The sequence below is a fragment of the Narcine bancroftii genome, unplaced genomic scaffold (assembly GCF_036971445.1).
Source record: "Narcine bancroftii isolate sNarBan1 unplaced genomic scaffold, sNarBan1.hap1 Scaffold_119, whole genome shotgun sequence".
NCBI classification, from domain to species: Eukaryota; Metazoa; Chordata; class Chondrichthyes; order Torpediniformes; family Narcinidae; genus Narcine; species Narcine bancroftii.
In genome coordinates, this window is record NW_027211854.1 from 104857 (window position 1) to 126446 (window position 21590).

At 43.5% G+C, this 21590-nt stretch overlaps 2 protein-coding genes across 3 annotated transcripts in view; both read right to left on the bottom strand.

Moving 5' to 3' along the window:
• Positions 1-3158: 3158 nt before the first annotated feature.
• LOC138750343 (uncharacterized) lies at positions 3159-9149 on the bottom strand. The gene is made up of 2 exons (XM_069912421.1): positions 3863-9149; positions 3159-3757 (listed from the first exon to the last, which is right to left on the bottom strand). Exons 1-2 carry the CDS (start codon positions 4208-4210, stop codon positions 3341-3343), a joined length of 765 nt encoding a protein of 254 aa, XP_069768522.1. The 5' UTR covers positions 4211-9149; the 3' UTR covers positions 3159-3340.
• A 1939-nt stretch (positions 9150-11088) lies between these two features.
• Positions 11089-21590, bottom strand: part of LOC138750344 (microtubule-actin cross-linking factor 1-like) — a 33105-nt gene continuing 22603 nt past the window's right edge. For both annotated transcript variants that reach the window (XM_069912423.1, XM_069912422.1), the window contains one exon: positions 11089-18066. In XM_069912423.1, coding sequence (XP_069768524.1) covers positions 18059-18066 — 8 coding nt within the window. In that variant the 3' untranslated portion in view covers positions 11089-18058. The remainder of the gene's footprint in view (positions 18067-21590) is intronic.

Below are 21590 nucleotides of genomic sequence, written 5' to 3' on the forward strand. Positions count from 1 at the left end.
TCCTGTGGTTTATGTTATCTCTGAATTTCTCCTAACTGCATTCTAGGCACTTGTTCAGTTTCCAATTGCTAAGTTAAAACCGTATGTGATCTCTCCCTCAACTCATAGTAGAGCTGTTTCCATCATTGAATTATTTTTTCACAATTGTATTATAACAAAGCTTCAATTTGGACAACTGTATTTTATTATCCTCAGTTGAATTTTTCTGAAATGTCTTCTCTAATGTTGCAATTTCTTTCTCTAAGTCCTGAATTTCTGCTATATATTGTTTCTTCACTTTTGCTGTGTTAGTAATAGTTTGACCTCGTAAATATCTTTTTTAAAGTATCCCATAACATAAAATTACTTTGAACTGATCCCTTATTCGTTTCTAAAAAAACCTAATCTGATCTCTTACAAGCGTAATAATTTCAGGTTTTTTTTTAACAACATTTCATTAAATCACCAACAATAACAGGTTTCCACCATCTCTGCGATACTACGTGAAATTAACAATAATGAGTGATCTGACAGAATCCTACTCTTATACTCAGCCTGTCTGATTCGACCCTGCAAATGGGCTGATACCAAAAAAAAACTATTCTTGAAACCGAATCATGACGTGCAGAATAAAAGGAAAATTCCTTTTCGGTCGGATTCCTCCATTCCCATATTTCCACTAAATTTAAATCCCCCATCAACTCAGTTATTCTTTTCGCCATTTTGGTTTTTTTTCACAATTTTTCGAGATTTAATCAACAACGGATCCAAACAACAATTAAAATCTCCTCCAACCATAATATTCTCATTGATTGATTCAAATATAAAAATGCATCAGGAACAAAGTGAACATCATCTTCATTCAGTCCGTACAAATTCATCCAAGTCCAAGCCTCTGAAAATAGTTTCCAATTAACCTTCAAAACCCTCTCTACATGAGCAGAAAAAGATTCTAAAAAGGCACCTTTTTATGTATCTCCCGATAGTTTTTACCTGGCCCACCAGGAGTCACTGTTTTCACTTTTGTACATGGTTTTTCATTGTTTGAGAAGATTTTATAATTTGCAATGTTTTCCTGGGAATTTTAACAGCTCTTGGCTAATATTGTGAACTCCGAGTTGCACACATATTGAAATATGAAAATAAAGTATCTATTTTGAGGAACAGAAGGAAAGGACACTGCTGGTGACACATCTCAGAGAGCAAAGGTGCAGGAAGGGGGAACATTGCAGAGTGCGTCGAAAGAACCAAACACTTGTTGATCCAAACCAAGACTTTTATTAACTAAAAGACTGGAGCATATCATAAGTGGGTTGACCAGTCCAGAATGACCTGGTCTGGCTAGGAGAAATCCTTTAAGACCTGCCAGTAGGTGTGGCTACACTCTCAGCCAATCACAGTCATCCTACACTACACTCTGGTCAGATACACATTGGTGTTAGAATCTGTACTATCAGGGGGAACGACCAGAAGGCGATTGCTGTGTTATGTGGCTTTCTGCAGGTGTGCAGAAATGCTGGGAAACAATTCTGGGGGCCATCTCTTTTTCTTCACCCGTTACAGAGCAGCAGGTAGCTGGGAGAAAACAGCAAGGCTGCAGAGAGACAGATAGATTAGGAGAATGGAAAAAGAAGAGGCCAGTGAATTCCAAAGTAGGAAAATGTCTGGTCATGAACTTTGGGAGAAGGAATAAAAGGGCAGATTATTATTGCATAGGGTGAACATTCAAAATTCTGGGGGAGATGGACCTTGGCATCGCCGTGCAGGATGCCCCATAGGTTAACTTCCATGTTGGTGGTCAATCAGCTGATTGGAATGTTGGTATTCATATCGCAAAGAATAGGATATAAGAGCAGGGATGTGATGTTGAGGCTTAAGAAGGCACTGGCGAGGCTGCACCTGCAGTAGCGGAGAGAGTTTTGGGCTCCTTATTGAAGAAAGGATGTGCTGGCATTGCAGAAGATTCACAAGAATGATTCCTGGAATGAAGGGATTAATATATGAGGAAGGTTTGATGGATCTTGGACTATACTCCTTGGTGTTCAGAAGAATGATGAGTGGTAGGGGTCCTAAGAAGCACTTCGAATGTTGAGAAGCCTGGATACAGTAGATGTGGTAAAATTATCTCCCATGTTAGAGGAGTCAAGGACGAGAGAGCACAACTTCAGGGTTGAAGGATTCCCACTAAAAACAGAGGTGCAGAGGGATTTCTTGACACACAGACTGCAGAACCTCTTGAATTTTTTAACTGGTGGCTGCAGTGACCAAATCATTGGGTGCATTTAATGCACTTCAACTCTGTCTGCTGCAACAGGTTGGATCTCCCAGTGGCCACCCATTTCAATGCCCTATCCCATTCCCTTGCTTACATGGCTGTCCGTGGACTCAAGCACATTTAGATTCTGATGAAAACAATTCATTAAATCAGTAAAAGTTCAACCACAGCAACTGCTGGAATATAAGTTATACAAAACTGCTGGAAAAAGCAGGTCAGGAAGCAGAGAAACCAAGAACTGGAGAAGTAAGAAAACAAGTGTATTTGAATTGACAGGCTGGAGAAAACACAGAATAGGTGTTGGGAAATTTGCAAAGAAAGTCCTGGCCAAATAATGTAAGAAGCAGCCAAGTGGAACCACAAGATGCCCCTGTTATGCAATTTTCCCAGGTGGCACATTTTTGTGGCCTTGTCTTGAGATGTGCATCTATATGTTGTGGTTAAAAACCCACCGTTAAGCTGGAGGAGCTCAGCCCGGATTTTCAGTGTCCATAGGAGATCAAGATATATTCCCAACATTTCAGTCCTGAGCCCTTCTTCAAGGAATGAGCCAGATACAGGAACTCTTAGAAAAGGCACTTTCAGGTGGCCAAATGCCCCACTTGTAAAGCCGCATATAATGGCAATATGGGCTGCCGGAAGGCCACCTGAATGCGCAGGATGCGCCTGCCAAATGAACTTGGTAACCCTCCTCCGAGAGGTATAATCGGCACAACACAGAAATGCTGTGGTGCCGGGTGGAGGTGTTTGTTGTGTTTACCATTTTTGTTTTTGTTCTGCGGTGTTCAAGTGTGGAGTGTATTTGCAATGTGATTTGTCCGTTCCATGGTTTACATCTAGTTTAAACATAATGTGAAATGTTTACATTGCTATATCGAACTCAGATATTTATGAAGCAATAAGATTTCTCAAAAAATGTTTTTTATTACATTTTTGACAAGCACACAAGTCTCATTTATATGCAACCATTACTTCACGAGAACACATAACATGCCAGGCAGTAGGCTCATGTTGTCGCATTGGGTGGGGAGGGTGGAGGGGGGAACAAGTTGTGGAAATTAGGAGCTAGGTGGCACGGTCATACCCTTACAGGATGGACAAAATGGCAGAATGGATGGCCTGGTGCCCATGGGCCTGCTGATTGCGACAATCTGTGCTAATGGGTGCAGGACCATCTGCTTCAACCAACGTCCACTCTGACAGAAAGTCTTCCTTGTTAATCTCACATATATTGTGCAGGACACAGCGAGCAAACACAACACCTGGGACTAAGGTGGTAGAGATATCCAGACGGTTGGACAGGCACCACCGGCAGCCATTTAGACGGCAATATGCATGTTCCACCACTATCCTTGCAGAATTAAGGGCCTTGTTAAATCTTTGCTGATCCAGATCCAGTCCTTGGTGCTGTGTGAACCCCTTCATCAGCCAATTTCGTAGTGGATATGCCAGATCACCCACAAGATGCGCTGGAACCTCCACTCCATTAACATCCTTGGACACCTGCAGGCACAACAATGGAGAATGTTGTTAATTCATACACATGACCGTTGACACAATAAGCATACATAAGATTGACACATGGAGCTTTGTAGGGTGAACACTCACGTCAGGTGGGAAGTGGTATCCGCCCTGGTCCTCTTCCTTTCTATACAGAGGAGAGTTGGCAAGCACTCGGGCATCATGGGTACTGCCCGGCCAACAAACACATCTGAGAAGCTGTAACGTGAATGGAAAGCACAGTGAAGTGATAGACATTGAGATGTGATGTGATAAAGACCAATAAAGGCTTAGCTCACCAGAATCTGTGGTCGACCACTGCTTGCAGAACCATTGAATGCCAGCCTTTGCGATTGTAGTAGGCTGCAGCATGCAAGCTGGGGGCAATAATGGGAATATGTGATCCATCAATGGCACCGGCACACATTGGGTATCCCCTTTGCACCAAGCTGTCATTGGTCTCCTGGAGACGTGTTCCAATGGGCAGGGACATGAGACGTTTACCGAGGAACTTCGTCAAGGCGGCCGTCACCACCTGCACCACCATGCACACGGTGCTGATGCCTATTCCAAAGATGGGACTGATGGATCGATACTCACAAGGGGTGGCATACCAGCGCAGAGCCACAGCTAATCGAAATCCCGGCTCCATGGTTGCTGCGCCTCGTCTATGCGGCTTCAGGTGAGGTTCTTAGAGTTCCAGCACGAAGTGAAAGGTGCCATGCGACATACGAAAGTGTTTCCTCCATTCAGCAACATCAAATTTGGTGTGGTCATTTCTCCAGAACTCAGTGCCCTGGGATCAGTTCAACCTCCAGAGAGACCCATGTGTCACTGACAAGCATCATTCACCTTCGTCTGTGAACAATGGTGGGCGAAACCTCTGAGCAGAAACAATTTCAAGCTGGCACTGGAAGGTGTTGTTAAGGTTACTGAACGCTTACTGTAGCTTTTGACAATTCACATCTGATAGATAATAGACTCAATCAGCTGTGTTTGGGCGGGAAACCAATATATGAATGGGCTGCCTTTTGGAGGTTGGGACCCTGTTGGGAAGAATTGATCATTGAACCCTGTCTGGAAGATTTGCTGGCCTAAAGACTTGTATTTTCTCACCCACTCTGGAAGCCTGTGAGTGAGTAAAACCTATACTGGTTGTATTTTCATCGGAATTTATAGCTATCCTATAAACACAAACTTCTCCATGTCCGCCACAAGAGCGGGGATCTCCCAGTGGCCACCTGCTTCAATTCCCCATCCCATTCTCTTGCTGACAGCCTGTTCATGGTCTTGTCGTGGCTGCAAAAGGTGGTGCTACTGAAATGAAGCACCTCCACACAGCATGAAGTGAACCAGTAACTGCCTTTATATGAACCTCTCGTGCTGCTTTTAGGGGACGACCTCATTCCTCTCTGGGGTGCGCTGGTCTAGGGGAGTGATGTCAGTGCGTTGCGGAGTTGCTGCAACCAGGATGTGGCGACATCTCCCAGGCAACATGTGTCACCAAATGCATGCTTCTCGTGAGAAGGGAAGGGGGGCCAATGCCATCTTGTACCAACTGACTGGGACAGCGATTCGGCCCGCCTGACCACATGGTCGCTCGGCCTGCTATGAAAAACCTCATCCCTATCACATCCAATTAACACCTTTTGTTGGGCTGGATTTGTCCCCTAACCAGAATTCTGAGCCTTTCTGAGATTTCCTGCTTCTGGGTTATTCTGTTTATTCCTTGAAGAAGGGCTCAGGCCTGAATGCTGGAAAGAATAGCTGAGTTCCTTCAGCATGTCGGTGTGTTTGTAATTATAATCACAGCGTCTGCAGACTTCTGTGTTTCACTCATCTTTATTTGTAATACAAAGAACTGATGTTGGCAGTGGTGGTTGGGAGAGAGTGGGGGGTGGGGAACCATCTGATGGCATCCTCATTAGTACCTGGACCTACCACTTTGTGTCAGCCTATCCCAACAACTGGGAGCTACAACCCTGCGACAGTTCCCATAGAATTAGAGGACTAACAGTAGATCTGTGTGGAAAGAAGAACCTTAGCTGCTTCTTGCCCTTTCGTGTAAGACTTTATTCGTAATAAATGATCGACCACAAAAAACCCTGTTCCAAGTCTCTTTCAGCCCTTAGTATCATGTCCATACATTCCCATCATTGAACATTTTACATGCGCTCTCTGTTTGCACTCGGATGGTGAGTGGGAGCAGTTCCTTTGGTGCTTCAACCTTCTCCCGACCCCTGCACAGAAGCTGTTCTTCATCCTGCTGATGCTGGTTCTGATCCTCCTTTCTCTTCCTTGATGGGAGCAGCTGAGAGATGCTGTGGGCAGGGTCAAAGGGCTTCTCCAGGATTTGGCATGGCCTCTTCAGACAAGGATCCTGCTAGATCACACTGATGGGGAAGAGGGAGACTCCAGTGATCCTCTCTGTTGCTCTGAGGGTCCTGTGGATTGACTCCAATCCATTTCTCTGCAAGGACCCTCTCATCCAGTTTAGTTTGTACTTGTGTGGTGTTTCAAGGTCCCTCGGCCTGACGGAGATTGCCGATTCTATCGCATCTGCTGATTCCAAACGACCTTAGTTCCTCCGTCCTGTCGGGTCAGTCCGATTTAATGTTTCTCATCTTTTGTTTGATTTTTTAAGATTGTGTAGTGGATGTGTGTGGGGTATAAGTGCATGGGTGCTTGTGGGTGGGTATATGTGTGAGCGTGTGTAAGAAGGGGTGTGAGGGACAGTGTGTGTGTGTGTGTGTGTGTGTGTGTGTGTGTGTGTGTGTGTGTGTGAGGGAGTGGGAGTGTCTGTTGGCATTTGGGTGTGTGTGGTAGTGTGTGTGTGCGTGCATGTATGTGGGGGTTTTATTTACAGTGAAAAAGTATATACAGAATATTTACAATATATACAGAAGAGTGAACAAATATATACAAATATATCAACGATCAAATATATACAGAACATATGTACAAAGCACAACATCGACGTCAAATGAAAAGAACTCGACAAAATTATCTCACTTATCGAACACGTCCCTGATATAAAAGCACATCTACCAATTTGCCCCGAAATAGTTGGGGTTGTGTGTGGGATTTGGGATGTGTGTGTGGAGTTGTGTGGAATTGGGTGTGTGTTTGTGGACTGCATGTTCGGGTATTGGGGTGTTGGATGGAACGTGTGAGTGGATGTGTGTGGTGTGTGTGGGTGAGATTGTGCGGTGGATGTGTGTGGGTTATATGTGCATGGTTGCTTGTGGGTGGGAATGTGTGTGGGCGTGTGTAAGAAGGGGTGTGGGGGAGGGTGTGTGTGTGAGGGTGTGTGTGCAGATATGTGGGGCTTTTGTTTACAGTGAAAAAGTATATACAGAATATATACAATATATACAGAATATATACAGAACAGTGAACAAATATATACAAATATATCAACGATCAAATATATACAGAACATTTGCACAAAGCACAACATCGACGTCAAATGGAAGGAACTCGACAAAATTAACTCACTTATCGAACACGTCCCTGATATAAAAGCACATCTACCAATTTGCCCCGAAATAGTTGGGGTTGTGTGTGGGATTTGGGATGTGTGTGTGGAGTTGTGTGGAATTGGGTGTGTGTTTGTGGACTGCATGTTCGGGTATTGGGGTGTTGGATGGAACGTGTGAGTGGATGTGTGTGGTGTGTGTGGGTGAGATTGTGCGGTGGATGTGTGTGGGTTATATGTGCATGGTTGCTTGTGGGTGGGAATGTGTGTGGGCGTGTGTAAGAAGGGGTGTGGGGGAGGGTGTGTGTGTGAGGGTGTGTGTGCAGATATGTGGGGCTTTTGTTTACAGTGAAAAAGTATATACAGAATATATATAATATATACAGAATATATACAGAACAGTGAACAAATATATACAAATATATCAACGATCAAATATATACAGAACATTTGCACAAAGCACAACATCGACGTCAAATGGAAGGAACTCGACAAAATTAACTCACTTATGGAACACGTCCCTGATAGAAAAGCACATCTTCCAATTTGCCCCAAAATCATTGGGATGTGTGTCTGGAGTTTTGTGGGATTGGGGTGTGTGTTTGGGGTCTGCATGTGGGGTTATGGAGGGAATGGGTGAGGGGTTGTGTGTGGGGTGTGTGGGTAGGATTGTGTGGTGGATATGTGTGGAGTGTATGTGCTTGGGTCCTTTTGGGTAGGTATGTGTGTGGCGTGTGTAAGAAGGGGTGTGAGGGAGGTTGTGTGTATGTATGTGTGCGTGTGGGAGGGTGTGGGAGTGGGTATGTGTGCGTGTGTGCATTTCCTTCTTTCCATTTTCCATAAGTGAACAAATATATGCAGACATTTGTACAAAGCACAACATCGACGTCAAATGGAAGGAACTCGACAAAATTATCTCACTGATAGAACATGTCGCTGATATAAAAGAACATCTTCCAATTTGCCCCGAAATAATTGGGGGGACCTATCCTGAACGATTTTCAGAACCTTTCATTCTAAAACCCGACTTCCAGACCCATATTATATTCGTCTAGGAACAAAGTCTACTTTTAATACAAGAATCTGGTTCGGAGACGGGATTAAGGGGAGAGGGAGAAAAGAGATTCTATTGGAGTGTGGATGTGTGTGTGTGGGGTCACTGTGGGAGTTGTCTGAGTGTGTGGATTGAGTGTGTGGGAAGTGGATGTGAGAGGTTTGTGTGGGGTGAGTGTTTGGTAAGTGTGGGGATGTGGGGTGTGTGTGTAAGTGGGAGTGTGTGTGGGAAGTGTGTGTAAGTATGTGGGTGTGTGGGGTGTGTGTGGGAATTGTGTGTGGTCTGTGTGTTGTGTGGAGTCAGTGTGGAAGGTGTCTGAGTGTGGGAAGTGTGTTTGTGGGTGTGTGTGAGAGGTGTGTGTGGGGTGTGTGTAAGTGGGAGTGTGTGGGTTGTATGTGACGATGAGTGTAGGGGGCTGTGTGGGGGTGTCTGAGTGTGTGAGATGGGTGGGTGAGAGTGTGTGGGATGGGTGGGTGGATGTTGTGGAGGGGTGTGTGTTGTGGGGCATGTGTGAGGGTGTGTGTATGAGGGGTGTGGGTGTGGGTTATGTGTGGTGTGTGTGAGGGGTGTGTGTGTGGTTGTGAGGGGTGTGACTTTGTGGGGGATGGGTGTATGGGGAGTGTGTGAGGGGTGTGGGTTTGGGGTGTGTGTGGGGGTGTGTATGTGTGAGTGGGTGTGTGTGGCAGGGTGAGTGTGTGTGTCAGTGTCTGTGTGGGGCACCAACGTATATAGGACATGGCAAGCATTGCATGCGCCCCCACCCCGCTTGTCAGCGCTGCTTCCATCCCCATACTTGTCAATGACGACGTCATCTTGCACAACTTGACACATCAGCGATGGCACCAACCTCCCTCCCTCCATCAGCGATGGCACCAACCTCCCTCCCTCCATCAGCGATGGCACCACCCCCCTCCTTCCATCAGCGATGGCACCAACCTGCCTCCCTCCATCAGCGATGGCACCAACCTCCCTCCCTCCATCAGCGATGGCACGACCCCCCCTCCCTCCATCAGCGATGGCACCAACCTCCCTCCATCAGCGATGGCACCAACCTCCCTCCTTCCATTAGTGATGGCAACACCCCCCTCCTTCCATCAGCGATGGCACCAACCTCCCTCCCTCCATCAGCGACGGCACCAACCCCTCTCCCTCCATTAGCGAAGGCACCACCCCCCCTCCCTCCATCAGCGACGGCACCAACCCCCCTCCCTCCATCAGCGACGGCACCACCCCCCTCCCTCCATCAGCGATGGCACCAATGCCCTCACTTCCACCATGGGCGCTATTTTGGGGTTTGTGTGTGTGGGGAATTTGGGTAAGTCTCTGATGTTTGGGGATGTGAGTATGGTGTGTATGTGTGGAGGGTTAGTGTGTGTGGTGGGTTTGTGTGTGGGGTGGATTGGAGTGTGGGGGTTGTTTGTGTTTGTGTGGGGTTTTTGTGTGTGAGTTTGTGTGTTAGGGGTTTTGTGCTTGTGTGGTGTTTATGAGTGGGGTTTGTGTGTGTGGGGGATTTGAATATAGAAGGTGTGTGTGTGGGTATGGGATGTGTGGCTTGTGTGGGGTTTGCATATGGAGGGTTGGTGTGTGTGTGTGTGTGTGTGTGTGATATACGTGGAGGGAATGAGTGTGTGTGTGTGTGTGAGCACATGAGTGTGGGGGAAATATGTGTGGGGTGGTGTGGGTGGGTGGATTTGCGGGTTTGTGTGTGTGGGGGTTGTATGAGGGAGTGTGTGTGTGGGCGTATTTATGGGGTGTGTGTGTGTAGGGGAATGTGGGTCGGGATGTGTGTGTAGGGCCATGTGAGTGGGAGTGCATGTGTGAGGGATGTGTGGGAAGGTGTTTGTGCAGGGTCGCATTAGTGCGTGTGCATGGTGGGATTTGTCTGGCAATGTTTGTGTCAAGGGTGTGAAGGGTGTGTGTGCGGAGAAATAAGTGTGGCAGTGCATGCGAGGGAGGGAGTGTGTAGGGGGCATGATTGGGAATGGGTTTGTGTGTGGGTTGTGTGTCCAGGGGTGTGAGTGTAGGCGTTGGAAGTGTGGAGGGTGCGAGTGTGTGGATGTGAGTGCAGGGGTGTGAATGCAGTGGTGAATATGGAGGGGCGTCCATGTGCTGGGTGTGTATGTGGGGTATGTGTTTGGGGGATGGGTGGAGGTCTATCAATGGGTGTGTGTGTGGTTTGTGTTGGGTGTGTGTGGGACGGGAATGTTACTGTATTTGTGGGGAAGACTATCGGGTTATGATTGTGTGGGGTGTGTATGTGGGGAGTGAGTGGGGGATGTCCATTGGGGCCATGTTTTTTGGGGCTGATGTGTGGGGTTGTGTGCATGCGGGATGTGTGTGTGGTAAGTATTTTGGAGTGGCTGTGTGTGCATGTATTTGTGGGAGTGTATGAATGTTAATGTATGTTCTAAGGTATGTGTGGTGGTGCATATGGGGGGATGGGAAGTATGTATGTGGATATGGGGTGTGGGTGGGTGTGTGTGGGGGGGACTGTGTGTGTGAGAGGATGTGTGTACGGGTATGTGTGTGGGAGGTTTATCAGTGTAGGGGTTGTATTGTGTGAGTTTGCGTGTATGTGTGTGTGTAGCTGGGTGTTGATTTTGTGTTGGTTGTGTGTGGGAGGTGGTCAAGTGTGAAGGTGTGTGTGTGTTTGGGGGTGTGCGTGAGAGGTATATGGGGTGTGGGTGGGTGTGTGTGGGGGGGGACTGAGTGTGAGAGGATGTGTGTACGGGTATGTGTGTGGGAGGTTTTTCTGTCTAGGGGTTGTATTGGGTGAGTGTGAGTGTGCGTTTATGTGTGGGATGTGTGGCTGGGAGTTGATTTTGTGAGTTGTGTGTGGGAGGTGGTCATGTGTGAAGGTGTGTGTGAGGGGTGTATGTGGGCGGTGTTTCTGGGTTGTGCGTCGGGGTATATGTGTAGGTGTGGTGTGTGGGAAGGGGACTGTGGGTGCATTGGGTGTTTGTGGAGTGAGGGTGTGGAAGGTGTGTGTGAGTGTGGGAGGGTGTTTGTGTATATCTGTCAGAGGTTGTGTGTGGGGGAGTATTTGTATGGGGGATATGTGTGTGTGTGTGTGTGTGTGTGTGTGTGTGTGTGCGCGCGCAGAGTGTATGTGTGGGAGTTTGTTAGTGTGAGGGTGTGTTCCTGGGATGTGCATTTGTGTGTGGGGTGTGCATGTGGGAGGTGTGTGATTGTGGGGGGTGTTCGTCGGGCCTTGTATGTGTGGAGTGTGTGTCTGGGGATGCGTGTTGGGGGTTGTGTGTAGGGTGTGTGTGTGGGAGGTGTGTGATTGTTGGGGTATGTGTCTGGGGTATGTGTCTCGAGTGTGTTGCAGTTTTTTCGGGGGGGGGGGATTTAAGTGTTTTTTATTGTTGGTTGAGGGTTTTTGTTTAAGTTAATTGTGAAAGATTGGGTGCCATTGTGTAAGTTGTAATAAGTAATTTAAATTTTACAATTGTTAATGTTAAGGGTTTAAATCACCCAATAAAAAGGCAATGTGTGATAGATTATATTAAGAAGCTAAAAGTAGGGATCGTGGCAAGATAGCGTAGAGTCTAGACATGTAATCTCGACCTCTCTGGCCAGACTTTTAAATACCTGTTTTTTAACCCTTTGTTTTCAAGTTTAAACTTTTTAAATTTTAGTTTAAAGTATCAAGGAATTATTATGGCCACTAATGGTAAAAAGATTAAACCTCAAGTTCATAAGAATATACATTTTCGAAGTGCTGAGGATCTGGGGACTAGACGACCTGAAACAGCCCCTGGCTCAATTTCTTCATTGCCTAGACCCCAAAGATTTCCTGTGGGGGCTGAAAAAAAATCTATTGCTACCAAATGAAGGATGGCGCTGGAATTACCCATTCCCCGGAAGAAGGTGCGTGTTCCCAAGAAGTAGAAAGCCTTTTGATTTCAATGGAGGGAGCACACAGGAAAATGTCTCCATTGTTGGAAATGCATCAGGTCAACGTCGATTCAATCCAGTTAAAGAAGTTTTGTGGCATAAAGGTTATAAGTCTACTTTTCGTTACCCTGCAGTGTTGAAGGTGTTTTACGGAGTCTATCAATTTTGGTTTTTTGAAACTGATTGTGAAGCAATGATTTTTGCTGACTCATGGCCAGATATAAGAGGACAAAGACATAGTCCAGCATTATCTCCTAAAGAAAACTTTGGTAGCTCTGGAAAAGGAAGAAATGACAAAAATGGGAAAAAAAACAGGAATGGAAAGAATCCAAATTCTGAAATGGGATTTTCGAGATTGGAGTCTTTTGGGTGAAAAGAATTTTCTTATTCTATTTTTTCTTTTGTTCTTATAATATTTTGATGTTACTGACTGTTTGGCTGGGGAAGGAGAGATTTGGACATTCTTTACTAGTCATCAGCCACTGGTGGGTGACCCACACCCAATTTTTGTTTAGGGGATTACTACCTTTTGGTAGTTATTTTGGGGGGGGGGGTTTCTTTTTTTTTCCTTTTTATTTATTTTTTTAATTTTTTATTTTTTTTAGTTTTTAATTTGTGTTTTTTTTTATTGGAGGGCCTATATACATTAATTTGAGTTTTTATATAAAGATATTATTGGTATTTAGTAATAATAGTAGATATGTCAAAGTTGAGGTTTGCTACTTTTAATGTTCGAGGATTAAATAGTTAGATTAATATACGTGGGTCTTGGCGTATATTAAGAAAATGAAAATTGATATTGCTTTTTTACAAGAAACACATGTGAATGTGAAGGAAAGCGTGAAATTAAAAAGGAACTGGGTTGGGCATGTATATTCTTCTTCATTTAATTCTAAGGCTAAAGATGTAGCTATTTTGATACGTAAAAATGTATCTTTTGAATTACAATCAATGGAGAAAAAGGCAGAAAAAATAAAAATTTAAAGAAGCTAAAAGTAGATATTGTATTTTTGCAAAGGACTCATTTGACAGAAAAAGAACATTTGAAGTTGAAGAGAGATTGGTCAGGACATGTAATTTTTTCTTCATTAAACTCTAAAACTAGAGGCGTGGTGATATTAGTTAATAAAAAAAAACTTTTTGCTGTGGATTTTTTTTTTGATAATGTTGGAAGAGTACTGATTGTTAATTGGAAGATTTTTTTCTGAAAGTTGGACTTTAATGTATGTTTATGCACCAAATGAAGATGATCAGACATTTATTTCAGGGACATTTTTAAATTCGAATCAGGCATATGGGAATGTGTTAGTCGGAGTAGATTTTATCTGTTGTTTGGATCCCTTGTTGGACAAATCTCCAAAAATTGTTGAAAGAACTAAAATGGCAAAAAGACTGTTTAAGATGATGGAGGATTTAAATTTAGTGGAAATTTGGAGGAAATTAAATCCAACTGAGAAAGATTATTCACTTTATTCAGCTCGGCATAATTCTTTCTCTAGAATAAATGTATTTTTGATTTCTGTGCATTTACAAGTAGATTTAATTTTGCAGAATATAAAAGTAGGTTATTCTCATATCCTTCATTAAATGTTTAGGGACTGAATTAACTGAGACAGCTTATCGATGGAGGTTTAATGAAAAGTTATTGAAGAGACCAGATTTCATTTAGTAGATGAGAGATCAAATTATTTTTTATTTACATGAAAGAAAATTCAGTTCAAAATAAATTTATTTTGTGGGATGCTTTAAAAGCATATTTGAGGGGACAAATTATTAGCGATACAACTAAGAGAGAAAAAAACTATTTATTCGTAAGTTTAAATTTGGAAAAGGAAATCGAAGGCTTGGAGAAAAAAATTGAAAAAAATTATACAGAGGATGAAAGGATAAATTTATCTAAAGTGAAATTACGTTATAATTTACAAACGTATAAATATGAGAAAATGATGTTGGAGTCTAAACAATGTTATTATCAATTGGGAGAAAGAGTGCATATGGTTTGGCATGGCAACATAAAACTGAGCAAGTATCAAGGACAATTAATGCTATTAGGAAGAATGGAGAAATTACATAAATGAATACTGATGAATTTTTAAAATTTAATGAAAATTTATATATGTCAGAGGGTTATCAAAAAATGGATCAAATTGATTTATTTTTATCTAGTTTAAATTTGCCAGTGTTGAATGAATTTGAGGTAAAGAATTTAGATATTTTATTTACTGAATTAGAATTGAGAGAAGCTTTGCAATCGATGCCTGATGGGAAATCTCCTGGAGAGGATGGATTTAAGGTGGTGTTTTATAAAAAAATTAATGATTTATTATTTCCATTATATAAAGATGTTTTGAAACAAGCAACTAAAATGGATGTATTTCCAGAATCTTTCTCAAAAGCATTGATTACAGTTATACCTAAAAAAAGAAAGGAACTCTTTAAAAGTGTCACCTTACAGACCGATATCATTATTAAATGTTGATTATAGATTGGTGTCAAAAGTTTCAGATAATAGGTTAGTGAATTATTTGCCAAATTTTTTTACGTAACAATCAGGTAGGGTTTGTCAAAGACAATGTAGTTAAATTGTCATCAGATAATATAGTTAAATTGATTTCATTAATTAATGCTAAAAACAACAAGATAATCAACCAACGGATATATCTTTGGATGCTGAGAAGGCATTTGATCGAGTTGAGTGGAAGTTTTTGTTTAAAGTATTGGAAAAATTTAATTTTGTTCCATTTTTTAGGGGTTGTGTTAGGGCTTTATATGCAGAACTTACGACAAGGGTAATAACGAATGGTGAGATTTCAAAATCTTTTAATTTATCTTGTTCTACAAGACAGGGTTTTCCTCTTTCACCTGCTTTACTTGCTTTGGTGACAGAACCTTTACCTCAGGCTGTTTGACATGATTTTGGTGTTAGAGGACTTAAAGTGAGAGAAAATGAAAATAAAATTAGCTTATTTACACATGATGTTTTTGTATATTTAACTAATCCAAAAACTTCACTAAAATTATCACAGGACTTGTTGAATAAGTATGGTAAATTATCGGGATATGAGATTAATTGGGAAAAGAGTGAGGTTTTACCAATAGCAGAAGAAGATTTTATGGATTGTAGACAAATTACTAAATTTAGATGGTCAAATAAAATTAAATATTTAGGAATAGTTGTAAATAAAAATGATCATGAATTATTTATTTTGCATTATGTACCTTTATTAAATAAGGTTAAAATTGATTTAGATAAGTGGAAAGATTTACCACTGACCTTAATAGGAAGAGTGAATTGCATAAAGATGAACATTTATGCTCGAGTACAACACTTTTTTCAATCTATTCCTTGCATAGTTGGGTTATTCTTATGGAAAGGTAAATTATCGAGGGTTTCTTTCCAAAAATGGACTTGGCATTATAAATTGGGTGGTTTGCAATTACATTGTTTTTATAATTATTATGAGGTGGCACCGATGAAGTTTATTAATTGGTTATTTGATAATCAACAATCTCCTAGGTGGGCAAAGATAAAGATGGCTCAGATTTTGGAAAATAATATTAATCATTTCATTTATAAATGGAATCCTTTATTGTTACAAGAATTTAAATTATCCGTTTTTCGACATATAATGAATATTTGGTAAAATCGCAATTTAATTCTTGATTCTATCGGAATAGTTTCGATAAGATCACCATTATATCAGAATAAATTAATTCCCTTTTCATGATAGAATCCTTACTTAAAAGATTGGGAAATTAAAGGATTAGTGAATGTAATAGATTGTTTTGAAGCAGGGAGGTTTTGTTCATTTAAAAGGTTGCAGGAAAGATATGGTATTGCATCAAATTCTTTGTTTATTACCAACTTTGAGATTATTTAAAGAAGAATTATGGGAAGGAAATAAATTTACCAGGTCAAAAGAAATTTGAATTATTAATTGCAGATAAAGGTGAAAAATGCTTTATTTCTGATATGTATAGGTTGTTGCAGGAGAAAATGGAAAAAGACAAATGGGAAAGAATTAAATATTATTTTGACATGGGAGGAATGGTCAAAACTGTGTGTTGACGGTGTTACCAAGTTAATTAATGTGAGGTATACTATGGTCAATTAGAATTTTTTGCATCAATTATATTCAACCCCTGAGAAATTGAAGAGATATGGATTCAGTTTAACAGATTTCTGTTTTAGATGTAGAGAGCAGAAAGTTACTTTTGTACATTCAGTTTGGTCGTGAAAGAAAATTAAGCATTTTTGGGAGGAAATTATAAAATTTTTGAGGGATTTGTTTCAAAGGGATATTTAATGGATCCAAAAATATGTTTGTTGGGTTATGTTAATGTTCCATTTGTTGATTCAAAATGCCTAAACCATATTTGGCTTTGTTAAGATTTGGGTTAGCAGTAGCGAGAAAATATATAGCTGTCACATGGAAGAATATAAACTTGCAAAGATGGCATAACGGATTGCACTCTTGTCTATATTTAGAAAAATTAACATATAATGTAAGTAATTACTCTTTTTTATTTATATGTGGTGTTTATATTTGAAACACATGGCTATAGAAATTAAATCAATGTTGTAATGTTGGCAGACCAATCAGGGAATATTTGATACATTTCTCTAAGGTTTTGGGGGAGGAGAGGTTGTTTTTTTTTCTTTATTTTGGTTATTTTTTTCTTTTTTTGGTTTTTATTGTATTAGTAAGGGGGAGGGGATGTAGTTTACAGTTATTTTATGTGTATTTGATTTTCTTTATGTAATTTGAGAATATTAAATAAAATCTTTCAAAGAATCGAGTGTGTATGTGTGTGTGTGGGGCGTGTGCGTCAGGGTTTGTGTGTGTGGGGGTGTGGTAGGAACTGCCGCTGATCCCCGAGTCCTCCCCACTGCCGCCGCTGATCCCCGACCCCTCCCCACTGCTGCCTGACACATCGATTCCTCCAGACGCTCGAGATTCCAGCCGGCTTCTCTGAGCCGACAGGGTGTCACGGTTGATGTAGTGGTTAGGGCAATGCCTTTACATGGCCAGTGGTCAGGACTGGACCTCAGTTTGAATTCTGCGCTGTCTGTCAGAAAGTTCTCCTCCTCGTTGCTATCAAGTGGCTTCTGTGTTCAATCTTGCCTTTGAAAGTTCTTCTGCATTCAGGACAGGTTGTTCCAGATGGCAGATCAGGCTTGGGTTGGTACGGCCTCTCCTCTCATCTTCTTCTATTTCTGCACATCTGCTGGCTTCAAAGGTTGCTGTTCCCTCTCAGATGATGGTTTGCCAGACCTTTCTGTCCATGGTTCATCCACCCTTTGACAGGTCTTGTTTTTCATCCTGCAGGGTGTCTAGCCACCCTCCTCACCAGGCAAGCCTGGTGGGGGAGCCGGTTTAGTCGCCGACCACTCGACCATGCGACAGGTAGTACTGGGTTACATGGTACCAGTAGCACTCAGGCGAGTGACCTGACACAGATCCTTGTTTACTCTTCACTTCATGCAAAAAGGCTCCCAAGTGCTCATGTTGACCACGACTGTGGCCAATATGCCTTTGTTGAAGAGCCTCAGGATCCGTACTTCCATTTCTGTTCATCTAATACTAGAAGGGGTGTCCTATAGTTGTTTCCTTGATGCAGAGTTAAAGGCTTTGGTGTGGGTGATGAATGACGTGTACAAAGGTTGGATCTGTTCACTACACTTTTTTGGAGTTGTCGAATTTTTAGGTGTTGGCAGAAATCTCGCTTGAACTTTGTTGAGATCCTCCAGGACTGGATGTAGAAATACCTGAACATGTTGATTGTGTTTCCAAGTGTGGCTGCCTTATTGACAGTTGGTCCTGCTACCAGCTCGACTTCCAGCACAAGTTGTTGTCCTCCCTTCTGCGCTTCACGAATCTACAAGCAATGGAAACAAAAGTCATTCAAGGGAAGAGATGAACAGAGTTGAGGAAGATCACGCGAAGACGACCAATGGTCTTCAGCTCAAAATCATCTTCACTTTTTCGTAAAGATTCAGAGACAATAGAAACCCATTAATCCCCTATCCCTCTATCCCTCCCCCTTCGTCGACAACTCTTCCTCCCTCTCCCTCCCTCTCCTTCCCCTCTAACTCTCACTCTCTACGAATATCCCTCCCCATCCTCAAAAACTCTCCTTTCCTCTCCCTCTCCTTTTCCCCTCACCCTCTCCCTCTATCACTCCCCTTTCCTCGACAACTCTCCCTCCCTCTACTTTCCTCTCCCTCTCCCCCTCACCCTCTCCCAAAATCCCTCCCCTCAAAAAATTTCCCTCCCTTTCCTCCTCTTTCCCCTCTCCCTCTCCTTCCCCTCTCCCTCTCCTCCTCCTGCCCTCACTCTCTCCCTATATCCCTCCCATTCCTCAAAAACTCTCCTCTCCTTTCCTCTCCCTCTCCTCCTCTTCCCCTCACCCTCTCCCAAAATCCCTATCCCTTCCTCAACAACTCTCTCTCCCTCCCTCTCCCTTTCCCCCTCCTTCCCCTCCCTCTCCTTCCCCTCCCTCTCCTTCCCTCCTCACCCTCACCCCATTACTCCCCCTTCCTCGAAAACTCTCCCTCACTCTCCTTTCCTCTCCCTCTCCTTTCCCTCTCCTCCTCTTCCCCTCACCCTCAGCCTATATCGCTCCCCCTTCCTCACCAACTCTCCTTCTCTCCTTTCCTCTCCCTCTCCATCTCTTATCGCTCTCCTTCTCCTCTTACCCTCACTCTTCCCTATATCCTTCCCCATTCCTTGACAAGTCTCCCTCCCTCTCCATCTCCTTCCTCTCTCCCTCTCTTTCTTCTCACCCTCCCACTATCCCTCCCCTTCCTCGACAACTCTCCCTCCCTCTCCCATTCCTTCCACTTTCCATCTTCTTCTCCTCCCCCACTCTCTCCCTATATCCCTCCCCCTTCCTCGATAACTCTCCCTCCCTCTCCTACCTTTCCCCTCACAATCTCCCTATAACCCTCTGCCTTCCTTGACAACTATCCCTCATCCTCTTTCCCTTCTCCTTCTCCTTCCCCTCACCCTCTCCCTATATTCCTTACCCTTCCTCGACAACTCTCCCTCCCTCTTCTTTCCTCTTCCTCTCTTTCCCCTATCCATCGACTTCTCCTCTTCCACTTCCCCTATCCCTTCCCTTCTTTGACAACTCTCCCTGCCTCTCCCTCTCCTCTTCCCCTCTAACCCACCCCCTTCTTCGACAAGTCTACCTCCCACTCCATTCTTCTCTCTCTCCTTCCCCTCTCTTATGCCCCTCACCCTCTCCCTATATTCCTCCCCCTTCCTTTACAACTCTTCCTCCCTATCCTTTTCTCTCCCTCTCCTTCTCCACTTCCTCTCCTTCTCCTTAAACTCTCCCTGTATCCTTCCCCCCTTCCTCGACATTTCTTCCTCTCTCCTTCCCCTTTCCCTCTCCTCCTCTTCCACTCACCCTCTCTCCCTCTATCCCACCGCCTTCCTTGACAACTCTCCCTCCCTCTCCTTCCCCACTCTCTCTCTTTTTCCTCTTCCCTTCACCCTCTCACTATATCCCTCCCCCTTCCTTGACAACACTCCCTCCCTCTCTTTTCCTCTCCCTCTCCTTCCCCTCTCCCTCCTCTTCCCCTCTCCCTCCCCTGAGTGAGGTGCTGGATTTGGGAGGGGGGGAGGTCAAATGCAAGGGAAAGTCTACAATATATCCTTTCTAGCATTGATGGAGAGAAGGATTTTGAGCTGAACGCTCTCTGCACCCTGAAAGAGACAACATGGTGGAGAGGATGGTAAAAAAACATCCAGCCTGCTGGACTTCATGATTTGGGGAACTGAGTGTAAAAGTTGGTGAGTCAAGTTACAGCTGTATAAAATTTTGGTTCGCCGCATTTGGAATATTACGTAGTGTTCTGGTCCCTGAATTCACGGAAGGATGTCGAAGATCTTGTAGACCTCTATCACGTCTCCTCTCATCCTTCTACACTCCAGCTCTGCGAACCTTGCCTCATGAGAATTGTTTCCCAATCCAGGCAGCATCCTGGTAAATCTCCTCTGTCCCCTCTCCTTCCTATAATGAGGTGACCAGAACTGAACATAATATTCTAAGTGAGTCATACCAAAGATTTATAGATTTGCAACATGACAACTCTACTCCTGAATTCAAACCACCTATGAAGGAATCTCAGCACACCATAATCCTTCTTCACTCTCCTATCAAACTGTGCGGCAACCTTGAGAAATGTGTAGATTTGCAACCCAAGGTTCCTCTGTTCATCCACACTCTTAAGTAACTGACCATTAACTCTGGACTCAGCCTTCTGGTTTGTCCTTCCAAAATGCATCAACTCTCAGTTATCTGGATTGAAATCCATCCACCACTTTTCTGCCTAACTCTGCATCCCACCTTCATCATTTTGTAACCTTTAACAGCCTTCATCTCCATCCACAACTCCTCCAAACCAACCTCCGTGACATCCGCAAACTTACTGACCTATCCATCCGCCTCTTCATCCAGGTGACATGAAAATCACAAAGAGCACGGGTCGCAGAACAGATCCCTGCGGCACCAACCTCCAGGCAGAATACTTTCATTCCACTACGACACTCTGCTTTCTTCCGACATGACAGCTTTTATTTCATGCAGGTAATTTTTCGCTCATCCCATGACTCAGGACTTTCCGAAGGAGTCTCCTGTGACCGACCTTCTCAGACGCCTTGCTAAAATCCTCGTAGACCTCATCTATCACCGTACCCTCATTAATTTCTTTTGTAACCTCCTCCAAAGACTGAGTTAGATTTGTGAGGCCCAAGCTTGCCTTCACAAAGACATGCTGACTATCCTTGAGTAGAGTGTATTTCTCCAGATCTTCATAGATCCCATCCTTAAGAATCCCTTCCATTAGTTTACTCACCAATAATGTAAGACTAACCCTAATTCCCAAGATTCTCCCTATTACCTTTTTTAAACAAGGGGACTCTATTTATCATTCTCCAATCCACCCGAGTCGCGCTGCCGTCTATCTCCCTCCTTGCCCACGTGAGTGGTGCTGCTGTCTCACCCCCCCCCCACACATATGGGTCACGCTGCTGCCTCTCCAACCCACCCCCCCACCCCTTCACCAAGGGTCGATATCGACCACTTTGGAGACCCCTAATATGTTATTTAAAGTAACTTAATGTCACTTTATTCGATTCAGCAAAGAGTGGGGCAGGGAGGCAAGGTTAGGGGGGCTTTACTAAAGCTCAGCCTGGAGTGGTAGTTAATCCGCCACAGATGACATGGCGTTGCAGTCGTGCTCCAATCTTCAAATATGCCTGGATGCAGCAGGCATGGATAATTGCCGATGATTTGCCACAACCCATTTTTTATACACTTGTGGATGCATGAAACTATGCACCAGCTTTGATCTTTTTCAAACTTCGAACATGCGAGGCAGAAGCTTTAATAGT

Bases quoted from the DNA above. Each gene is read 5' to 3' on its own strand.
- LOC138750343 (XM_069912421.1), bottom strand. From the start codon at position 4,210: ATGACAGCTTGGTGCAAAGGGGATACCCAATGTGTGCCGGTGCCATTG. The intron at 3,758-3,862 runs GTGAGTGTTCAC...TTGTGCCTGCAG, and splicing joins GATACCACTTCCCACCTGAC to GTGTCCAAGGATGTTAATGG.